The sequence below is a fragment of the Serinus canaria genome, chromosome 2, assembly GCF_022539315.1.
Source record: "Serinus canaria isolate serCan28SL12 chromosome 2, serCan2020, whole genome shotgun sequence".
Taxonomy (NCBI): domain Eukaryota; kingdom Metazoa; phylum Chordata; class Aves; order Passeriformes; family Fringillidae; genus Serinus; species Serinus canaria.
In genome coordinates this window covers 79,856,996-79,868,985 of record NC_066315.1, presented here as the reverse complement: position 1 = coordinate 79,868,985, position 11,990 = coordinate 79,856,996, and the positions used below count along the sequence as shown (strand labels likewise).

General features: G+C 40.4%; 1 protein-coding gene across 2 annotated transcripts in view; it reads right to left on the bottom strand.

The window, feature by feature from the left end:
- Positions 1–7,887: 7,887 nt before the first annotated feature.
- CTNND2 (catenin delta 2) overlaps positions 7,888–11,990 on the bottom strand; it is a 633,979-nt gene continuing 629,876 nt past the window's right edge. For both annotated transcript variants that reach the window (XM_050971546.1, XM_050971545.1), the window contains exons 21-22: positions 9,802–9,875; positions 7,888–8,451 (exon numbers count right to left, since the gene is read on the bottom strand). In XM_050971546.1, coding sequence (XP_050827503.1) covers positions 8,191–8,451; positions 9,802–9,875 — 335 coding nt within the window. In that variant the 3' untranslated portion in view covers positions 7,888–8,190. The remainder of the gene's footprint in view (positions 8,452–9,801; positions 9,876–11,990) is intronic.

Here is an 11,990-nt window from a genome sequence, read left to right as displayed (position 1 = left end):
TCAGCCCAGCAGGTAAGGCTAAGTTGTGACTGAAGGTGTTCTGGTTTATAAAACTAGTTTTATTTTCAAAGTTAAAGTTAATACAGCAGACAAACATAATACTTAAACTGTGGCATGTCAGAGACAAGATGCATGACAGCCATCATCTGTCACTTTATGAAGCAGCTATACAATCTTCCTGTCTTTTAATATTTTAACCTTAATTTTGCTGATTTGAGCAGTCATTAATTAACTATGTATAGGATGCTCTGCTGATAGAACTGGAATTTCACAGTCTATTACAGTATTACATAATTTGCATTTACTTCACAGTGTTTTTGAACCAAATCATTATCTTAAACTACTCATATACATTGAATTTTAGGAAATCAAACCAACTTGTCTCCAGCTTTTTTTTCAATTGTATTTAATAATGCCACTTTTCTTTTTGCTTATTCAAAACATATTCCACAGATGGTTGCATCAAAAATGCTATGGCCCTAAACCACATTAATAAAAGAAAAAAAAAAAAAAGAAAGAAAAAAAAAGAAAAAATGCCCAAACCCCCAAACCACAGACTTTAGCAGTGGGGAGGACAGCTCACACTTTACATAGTAAACAGCTGTGGTGTTAAATCACTTGGTGTCTGGCTCACAGCTTTACATTTCCCTCTGGATAACTTAAAAAAACACTGCAGATGGCTCCATATGCTTTTCTCCTTGGTGGGGACTGTGGAGTAAGCCATGGTCAGGGTGTCCCCTGACTCTGGGGCCAGAGTGCCAGGGTGTCCCTCTGGGGCCAGGGTGTCCCCACTTTGGGCAGTCTGCAGCCGCCTGCCCAACATCCTGGTGCCGTGTGCCCGGCCAGCGCCGCACTCAGGGCTGGGAGCTGTGCCCAGGCTTTAATGCACCAGCAAGCCCTGCATGCTTAAACACCCCTTTGTTTTGCTCAGAACATACAATCTAGGAACTGAGATGATTTTTTTTTTTTACTACATTACAGATAAACTGTGAGAGCAAGAGCAGATTGAGCTGCTGAGATGCAAGCACTGGCTCTGCACCTGGGTTTTGGCAATGGGAGTGGACTGTAACAACTGCTTCATTATTACAAAGAAACTGAAGAGAACAAAACAAACCCAAAAGGTAAGCTCTTAAACCATTCTGACTAAAGGCAGATAGTGATGGGACAAGTGGAGAGGTATTAAACTAAAAGACAGGAGTTAGACTGGATGTTAGGAAGAAATTCTTCACTGTGAGAGTGGTGAGACACTGGAACAGCTTGCCCAGAGAAGTTGTGGATGTCCCATCCCCGGAAATGTTTAAGGCCAGGCTGGATGGGGCTCTGAGAAACCTGGTCTAGTGGTAGGTGTACCTGCCCATGAGAGGGAATTTGGACTAAATGATCTTTAAGGTCCCTTCAACCATTCAGTGATTTTAGGAAGTGCTGCATTGATAGAAAAAGGACCAGAAGAAAAAAAAAAAACAAAACCCAAAGATGTTACCTCTTACACCATTCCAACTGAAAGTAAAACAAAAATCTGGACAGAAAGATCCCTGGTTGAGCTGGAGGAGCAGAGTAAGACAGCAGTGCCTGGTGAGCTCTGAGCCTCTTGAAGCTGCAGCAGCCCCAGCACCCTCAGGCCAGGTGTCCCAGTCAGGGTGTCCCAGTCAGGGTGTCCCACTCAGCCCTGTGGCAGGGACAGCCAGAGGCAGCCTGGCTGCTGCCAGCAGCTTTGCACAGCTCACTCCTTTCCCTCTCGGCTGGGTGCTGCTGCCTCTGTGGAACAGGAGGCTGACACTCTCTTTTTTCCTTCCCATGATGACAAGGCTGCCCTGGTAGCCAGGGTATTGGAAGTGGTGGCTGTCACATTTGGCACTGCAGCTGCTATTTGGCTTATTTTGATTTGCTTAATGCTGCTACAGCCCTACAGTGGGTGGTGCTCTTGCCCACATCCACAGACCTTGGGCAGAAACAACAGCAGCACAACATATTGTTCAAATATTGCAAATTTTAGAATTGTAGTGCAAATTCTGCTCCCTTCCTGCCACCCCAATGCAAAACGCAAACCCCAGGCAGCTAAGGGAAAAGGTTGAGAGGTTTTGGGGTGGTGGTTTTTTGTTTGTTTGTTTTTGGTGCTGTTTTACTGAAGGAAATAGTAGAAGTCTGTTTCAAAATGGACTTGTATTTGCTAAAGAAGATGTTAAGATTCAAAGAGTGGAAGAGGTTTTTTCTCTCTCTCTCTCTCCTTGATGACAGAGGTAATAATTGATATTGCCTGCACACAGTAGTCTGAATTCCATGGCACAAATTTGCTCTTCAGACTTGATGTTATTAAACAAGTTGCTGTCTTGATGTTTTGCTATCAACATTTTCTGCCTATGTAACATTAATGTAAAAGAAATAAATTTTGTAAAAATCAGCTCCCATAGCCAAAGTTACTATTTTAATTGAATTTGTGGGGGAAAAAAAAAAATCAGCAAACCACTGCTATTTTGCTTTCCTAGGTTTAGTGGCAAGTTTCAGATTTTACCTGCTTGGAAAAAAAAGATATTTCAGCACTTGAAACTACTCATCCTACTACTGAAATTAACTGCAACTATCAGTCACTGTGAGTACTTTTTATCTATGTCACTCTCTGAAAGCAGTGAAAGTAAAAGTGCAGAAAGGCAAAGGCTCTAGAGTAAATTGTGACAGATGGGTATTAGCAAACAACTTTTTCCTCCTGTTAGCTATTAGAAGGTTGCAGCTTTTGATATGCTGGCAAGAGTGACCTTGATGAGGAGGTACTCCTTTGAGAAGGTTGTACCAATTCTTCACCTGCTCTCACTTGGGCCTGCTGAAACTGATGGAAACATTTTCAGGGAATTCCATAGACTTTGAAATTGGGTGTAAGCTAAACATTTCCAGGTTGCAAGAGTTTAGCATGTGCTTTCTTTTGACAAAGCTGTAGCGATGCTCACAGACGAAAGAAACTGCTTTTAAAGTTGCATTAAAAATACTAAAGTGAGTTTGATTGGGAATTGGGTTTAAGAATAATGGATTGGCATGGTGTCCTTCTAGAGCAGTGCACCTGACTAGCAGCAGTATCCATGCATGTGCCTTGCTGGACTTGCAGAGGGCTGTGGTGTGCTGCTCTTCTGACTGATGTGTCCCAGCTGAGATGTTGCAAAACCCAGGGGGAGCACTGGGAAGGAAGAAGTAGAAATGTTTGTGTTATGTGGAGCTGCTTGGTTTGGCCCTCAGAGCACAAGTTAGAAGCAAGTGCTCCTAACACAGGTTGTCAGAAGGTGAGCGATAGCCAGTACAGCTCTCCTCTCCCTCTCCCTCTCCCTCTCCCTCTCCCTCTCCCTCTCCCTCTCCGTTTCAGAAAAGCCTGGAAGGTAGGGATGACCCTCTTCTTACAGGTATCAACCACAGGCTTCAGCCCCCTTGCCTAGGGATAAAACAAATCTCCCCCTTTCAGCCTAAATGTCTGACACTGGCTTTAGGCCACTGTGTAGAAACTGTCTAGTCCCTGGGAAAGAGCCAGGATTGCACAGCTCTTTGGCAGATGTTGGTGCCCATCTGTCCTCCAGGGAAAATGCTGGACTTCAAATTGGAAGTGGCTGCAGCTGCTGAACAAGCTCAGCCCTGGCTCTGGCAGCTGTCAGACACACACCTGCACCAGGTATTTTCCAGCTGAGAGAAAAGAGCCTTTGCAAGCCAGCCCTTGATAGGCTTGCCCCCCATGTGCACCATGTGTCTGCTGGGGGAACCCCACTCTGCCATTGAGGATGGTGGGGCAAGGGGCAGGTTTGCAGAGAGCGGCCTCTGTTTTGGCTAATGTGGTTTTGACTGAATCTGAAAGGCTTGGACCTAAAGCTATTCCTCAAGAGTCATCCCTCTCCTTCACAGCAGCAAGCAGTCTCTGCCCACATGCCCAACATCTGCTGACCAAAGCTGGAAGTGACCAGTGGTGACCTGTGACTTCTGTCACTCCCTCCCACTGTTTTAGCATAAAGCTTTGCGTGCATCACACTGCTACTATTAAATGTTCTTTACATTAACTTGATGGTCAGATTTGAAGATCTTGCTGCATAAAATCTCTTGTTGGGTCGGTTCCACTGTTAGTAATTTTGGGTGAGCATCTGTCTTCATGCACACACTCTGGGTGTATTTTTAGGCCCTTCTGTTTCCTCCCCCTGGTTCAGATTGCTGTCTCCATCTCTCCCACTCATGATACAAGCAATAACTCTAAACTCAGGGCTCTTTCTGTCTGCTGGCAGGAGGAGATGAGTAACAGTGACAGAGGAGATGAGAAAGCCTCCCTTGCCATGCACTGGCGTGCACAGCCTGTGCTGTGCCAAGGTAGAAAAAAAGTCAGCATTTCTGATTTGAGCTGCAAGTCTCCTGGCGAGACGCTTCTGCAAGCTCATGGAACCCGGGAAACAAATATTCCTGAGCCTTTATATGCACTGTGTGCTGGGTCTTCCAGCAATGCACAAGTAAATTAATGCTTTGCTCTTTGTTTCTTGGCTGTGGTCGATGTAACCTGTGGCCAAGATCATATATTTTACAGCATGCTCCTATCCATTGGCACCAGCCTTGAGGTTTTCAGGTTTTTTTCTAGGGGTGTAGATAAACTCTCTCTACTAGTGGTGGCAGCTGAACCCTTGCAGACATAATTAGGGGTGAACTGGGTGCTCTCAAAAATATCTTTCCCCTTGGCTGGTTGATGTAGATAGAGCAGCTTGTGCTCATCAGCCTTGTGAAGAGGGAGGGGGCAGTGACTGACTTCAGAGCTGAAAGTTAGGTATCTTATTCATATTTAAAATACTTAAATCACAAGGATCTGTTTGCTGTGTGAAGCTGGGCAGCTTCTACAGAGTCAACTTCTGAGTTTAAACATACTGCACTATGACCAGCAATTCTCCACAATACAGTAGGATTTATTAATAGAAAATACGTCAATATGAGTTTGTCTTTGTACATGTTAGCAACATGTACAGTGAAACACTTTTTTGTTCTCAATCTATATTGTTATAGTTCTTTTGTGTTATCTGACATAACCATTTATATTTTGGGCTTAAATATGTTATTTGTCAAAATGTACTTTCAGTGTTAATATACCTTTAAAATCATAGTTTATCTTTCAAATATTGAATTAATATTATTTTTTTTTCAAATCAATATTGCTCATGTTAGTGCAAATTTGTTAAATCTTGAGATAGGTTAACCATTCCTTCCAGACCATAAACAGCATTTAATAAAACAGTGAGATTTATATAGCTCTACACAGCTGAACAAGATTCTAATACGAAGCTTGTTAAAAAAAAAAAATCCGACATTTTACAGTACATCAATTGCATTTTATACATTTTTTTTGAACAGTTTTTTTTCTTCTCTATTTCTGTGTGTGATCTAGTACAAGAATGAAGGGAACAGCAATAGGTAATGATACTTTCCTCAGTATTAAAAAGAATGCATCATATATATCTTGCTCAGTATGGCGGCAGTGTTGTATTTCCAAACCTGGAAAAGAAGCCAGGGAATTCAACACCTTCTCAAAACCCAGTACAGCAAGAGTGAACGTTATCAGTCGGAGCACTTGCCACTACAGAAAAATGGAAACAAACCAACACAAAGCAGAGACAAAAGGTATTTTATGCCACGTCATCAATCCAGAATCTCTCACTTGAGCAATGGTCAACATTTGACTCCAAGTAATTCCTAAGAGGAGCTGAAAGAGGGCAATGTGGGCATTTCAGGTGTTTGAAGAATGGAAATATATCCAACTTACAATAACCTCCTGTCCTAAGAACTTCAAACAGAACGATGCATCTCCTCTTGGCCTGTTGGCAAACCCGTGCCTGGAGAGCTGCACCAGCCTGCTGTTTGTCAGGCAGTCAAGAAGAACTTCCAGTTGCGAGTGACATTCTTTATTAAAAAAAAGTTTTTATACTGAAAATGTGCTTTGTTCAAAAGAGCACTGCAAATGTCACTTATTAAAATCAATGTAATAAATAAAATATAAACAACCTGTGTCCAAAACTATGAATAGTATTTTTATCTACCTCACTATACATCTGGCCCACTGTGCCCCTCCCACCCACCCTTTCTGAAATTTTTTAAAAATTTTTTTGCATGCTATTTTTTTTCCCCTTGTTTACTACAAAGAGCAAAGGTTACATATCGTACACTGGGAAAAGCTGCCCAAAAGATTAAACTATAGTCCTAGATTACCAATAAACCAATTCTACACCACAATACCTGCCTGCATGAACTACTTGGGCTGTGTCCTATAGAGCAGGTGATGACTTGTGAGAGACTTCTCCCCCTGGGCACAGCCAGAAGTGTGCCAGGTGATGTTAAAACTATTACAGTGACTAACCACAGAAATGTTTGCAACCTAAAACAAATTCCTTATTGGCAATTTAAGCAATTTACAACTACTCCATTAGTGGTGGGTCTTATGCTCTGAAAACTGTATGCTGAACTGTTTGTTGCCTGAATCACGGAAATGAAGAAACGCTTCGTTTTTTTCCTTCCAGCATTACAAGAGCTAAGATAAATATGCCAGCTCTTCTGGCCTCCTAGCCTATGTAGCTGTTGTTTACTTTTAAAATTAAAAAAAAAAAAATTCTCTGTCCCTTACATGTTTTAGAATTTCACTTTAAATGCACAGAAATGGTCTTTATTATATTTGAGGAATGTGTTCTGGGTGTTGGGTTTTATTTTTGGTATGGGTTAAAATAAATGATTGTCCTAATGGTTCAAGAATTGGACTCTTCTGTAGTCTAAAGAGTTTGGAGAGCCCACATAAAAGTCTGATGGGTCTTAGTTTTTCATTCCCTCAGGGAGATGGCAAGATCAAACTCTGCCTTCCTTGAGCACTTACTGGTTGGTGGCTGGAGAGCAATGAAATTTCCTTAAGAGGAGATCAAAAGATGTTAGTTTAAAGGAAATGGCACCTAAGGGTGATGGAGTTGGTGATAAAAAATCAGCTACCCCTTCTTTTGTGAGCATGTGGCCTAGCAATGTTGGATTGCTATCGATGGTTACGGAAGCGAGTAAGAGAAAGCACATACTGGAGTTTCCACTGTTTAAAAGAACTGAAAATCAAACAAAAATTGAAGCTGAACAAGGAGAACATTGGATGAAAAGAAGTCTTACGCCACACAAACACACACACTCAAACACACGCACACGGAATACTATGCATACGTGGACACACACGAGTAAGAATGTGTATTTGTATGGTAGGTTCTTGGAAATAGACATTCTTAGCAAATATGGATGACAGATCAATTGTAATTTATTTTCTTTTAACACTGTATCATCATAAAGAAAACTGGTATAAATGAAAAAAATCTATTTCAAATATCTACATCTAAAATTTTAGGCAGTGAAAAAGCACTTTGTTGACAAGGAGTGTGGAATGATGAATGTTAATTGTCAGAAACTGCTGAATGCCTTTTTTTTTGAGTTGCCACAAACAAAGTCACATATCAGAACAAACAATACTGCTAAATATTCCTTTTTGTTTTTTTGAAATTTTTTTGATTTTTTTTTTTTTTTGTTAAAACGCACCGGGGAAAAGAAAACAAAAAACTGGAAATTCATACATCTTTCAAAATTTGAAATTGAAGCAATATTTAGAACCATAGATGAAGAAACACTGTGGCATTGGTGTAATATACACAATGCACCTTTTTTTTTTTATCTGTAATGTACATCAAATACTTTACAACAATGCATTAACAAAAAGCAAGAAACATCTTGCTGTACAGAGGAAACCCCAAATGCAACTTGAAGCCTAGATTCACAATGAATGAGGATATTAAACAAGGTGTGAGAAGCTGTTCCCCATAAAGTATGTACGCTGCTCAGTAACTTGTGCTTAACTCTTGACCCAGATCCACTGTCATGTTCTTCCTCCTTCCTTCAGCCACGTTCAATAAACAGCACTGAACTTTAGACTCTACAGGCCAACAGTAAAGTTGCCCCACACTGTAAAATATATATATGTATATATATATTTCTTTCTAATTACTCCCAGGTTTAGCTTTCATATCTTTTAGCCTTCTAAAAAAATCTCTTAATTTTTTCCATACTTGTTATCTGTGCCTTCCTATGGAACAGGCTTTAACAAACTAAATTTGCAGGAAAAAAAATGTCTCGTGGTATGCATGCACATGCACAGTTCCTGGAGCTTTTGTATCTGCCCAAGTCTCAAACCCAGGAGTCGGGAGAGGCTGGATAGTGGCTTGTTTCATAGTTAAGTTCACTATAGGGACGAGCAGCTGAGTAGAAGTCGACGTAGTTGCCAGTTGACTTTAGTCCCAGGTGCATGTTGTATTCGCTTGCAGGTGGACGATGATGCACTTGGTCCTCAAAGAAGGACTCGTCATAGTTTCTGGTTGAATTCTGAAATGACTGATATGGTTCATAATCTTTTCTGCTGGGCTCCTGTGGAACTGGCTGTGTTGAAACCTGAAAGACAGCAATACCCACAGCTTCTCAGATACAACTAGTTGTAGGCAACAGGATGGAAGGAGTTAATCTCACATTTCTCATGCTAAAAATTCAAAATTGTGCATTACCTTAACTTCTGCTCAAAGCACTGCTTTAACAGTGAATTAATTCCACAGCTCTGTCTTGTCATTTTATTTCTTTACATTTATTTAATAGCATTGTTATGATCAAATTTATTTATTATTTAATATTATTGCTGCAAAAGATGCTGGTTTATGTCAAAAGTAGTTCATGCAGCATTGCTTATACGTCACTTTTGTAACTACAATCTCTGTGTAACTTGCAGCTGTATAATGCAAATATTGGTGACCAAAACTTAGCCTTGAAGAATGTGAATGTAATCAATTTACACTCCAAACATGCTAAACATTTTGCAGCTGCCTTTGACTGAAGTGAGATTTAGGGGAAGAGGTGACACCATATCCTTAAAATCATTTACTGTCTTCAGGGCACTGACATGAGAAAAGTACCCTGAAATGGGTTCTTCTGCTACTGTTAAGCAGAAGCATCTTCTTAACACCTCCTCAACACTTCATATTGACAATGTTGTGTTGTTGGTACCTTGAAGCTGGAATGTTTCTCATAAGCAGAAAAATAAATCTCAGGTTGCCATACTTTTTTTTCAGATATTCCTAGTGAATCTCTGATTTTATAGCTGAGACTTTATTGAAATCTGAAATGTATAAACACATGCTTACTATCCTAGAAGACTATCTCCTGCTTCATGCCACCTCTCTAAGTTGGGACAGACTTTGTGGCTGCAAAATGATGTAGCCTGTCATTCCTCAGATGGTTATCACTGGGAATACTGATGCCCAGACACCAATGTGAGAACACTTTGTGGATCCTGCTGCTCTGCACATGTTAGTAATGTTCCCTCAAGAGAGCAGGAACAGTCGCACTGATATGACCCAAACTCCTTGATATTTGCTCAGAAACAATATCTATATTGCACTCTCTGAAGGGATTGAAAAAGGCTGCCTAAGTTCACAACTTTTAGCAGTCCCACAAGAGATGTTAAAAGTTTTGGCCCGATATTACAACTGCACAAAGGAGTGTAACTACTCTAGTTTCTAGTTTCTATTTCTAGAACTGCTATCAAGAAGTTCTAGAAATAGAACATATCAATGACCTTCAGGACCTCATTTCAGTTCCCATATTCAAACACAGGTGTTTGATTTGGACACAGGAGTAAAATTCTACATGAAACAATCTGTTTATTTGTGGTGTTTTAAAATTTTCCCCATTTCCATCTACAATGTTGCACCGGTCTTTTGTCATCTGGAACATTTTAGTCTCTGTACTTACCTGGTTATGTTTGATATCTTCAGCAGGCGCACCATACGAATTCCTGTACAAAGTTGAGATTCCAGTGTTCTGAGCTGCAGAGAGAGAAAAAGCAGGTTTACCAAACATACCTCTTTGGCCTCAAAGTGAATTCTTCTTTAAGTACATCATACAAAGCCTGTTTCCCACAACCTAAAGTCTTTAAAAGCATCTGCAGGCTTTTCCTCTCACTGAATGGTCATCATCTTTGCTTTGGTGTACACACATCTCTTTGGTATTCATTTATTAATAGTAACAGGTTCCACATCATGTTCATAACAATCTTGTGCACTTCTTATATGCATCGACAGAATCATTTCATATAAAGCTAGCATTCAATAATAAATCTAAGGTTACAGATATGCTTGTGGAACACGCATGCAACAAACAGCAGCTGTAAATATTTTTAAAGATCTGCCCTATTTTTGTGAAAAGAGGATATAGACAGGGCTTATATTGTGGCTTGATGGGCTCTAACAGCTAGAAAAAGAGACTTTTCACTTCATAACCATGAACTGATAGGGGTGAAACCCCTCTTGTTCCTTGAAGAGCTGGATGCACTAACTATGAAAGTGCCGAGTCCTGTGTAGGAAATGGAGAAGGGCCATGGAGGTCTCCAAGTGCAGAATGACCCTTTTTTTAAGGTGGGAAGAAGATGAACTCTAGTGACAGATGTTGGTTGGGCTCCTCCAGGGCTCCTCCAGTGATAGATACTCTTAATGCTACCTGTAGGCCAATAGGCTGTAACAGATAGAAACAGGTGAAGTCATGGAAAGTAGTGCTTGAGTAGTTTTCTTTGGTTGTCAACATGAAGGCCAAAGAGTTGATCTGCAGAGGTTGTCACTGTTCTGGTTACATTTTGTCACTTAATGGAATTTTGAGACTTGACTGCTATTTCAGTGGGTTTCTTTATATTCCAACTGCAGCCTCTGCTGTGATGTTTGAAAACACCCCTCCTGACGATCTTTAGCATTAGAGAAGTTTTCATCAACACTGCTCTTTATGGTGCATCTCATGACAACACTACTCTCCAGATCTTTCCTTGATATCATCTTTTTAATGCTGTTTTTCTGATTTTCTTGCTTGTCCCACAAAACGCCACAAGAAGTTTTGTTATACAAATTCCTCTTCTCAAGATCTAAAGATATTCAAGTGTTTCAGATATCCATTTTGTGAAGTCTCAGTTCTTGAAAAAACATTGAAGTGACATTCAGTGTATTGGACTGTCATACACAGAGGAAGAACTTCTCGCAACCATTTTGCTTTTATGAACACATGTGCCAAGAGCAGTGGGTTTGAAGTTTCACGCATACCAGGTTCTAGCCAGACATGACTGGACATACTGAGTTCAGATAGGTCAGTGCTGTTTGTAGTTGTAAAAGACTGGTACAAGGTGCAATTGTAATCTGAGGGTAATATGGAGATTCTAATGAAAAATAGCAAACTGGACACATGCTAACTTGCTTGTTGTTCCTTCAGGCAATTAGACATTGGGAGGGAGGTCATGACCTTTCCATACTGAGACATAAAAAGACATGAGGTACGTATGTGCTGCTATTAGCCATGACTATTATGAACCTAGAAATAGTTCAGAGCTGGTGTGTAACTGTCCAGTGCACTACTGTGACATTTGCACTGATGTGCTCACAAATGACAAATACCAGACTGAAATCTTACGGTCTCTTGGATCACATATTCTGCAATGGAAAATGGATAATTTCAGTTTCTGAAAATAGTTGCAAGCTCTGTGTTGCTAATTTCACTGCAGTGATGAGAATACAAATTCAAAAGTTAAAAATATAAAAAAAAAACCCTCAAACTCTTAGTAATATTTTCCCAAAGCAATAAAAACTATGAGACATACAATACTTGAAAATACATTCCAGGAGTTCAAGAATAAGAAATCTTGGCTTAGGCTAGCTTGGAGGTTGAAGTAATTCTGATTCAGGAGGAAATGTAAGTCAAGAATGTAGCTGCTAGCAGTGAATGCAGCCCTGCTCCAGTACCTGCTTCTGAACATGGAGGTGGAATCCCTGGGAACTCCATTCCCATACTGCCATGTTAAAGTGAGCAGTTGACTCTTGTGATCAGAAGCAGAGGACAAATATACAAGAGAGAATGAGCTAGATGAATGGACAGATACTGTGTGGTAAATATCTGATTTTTCCTGA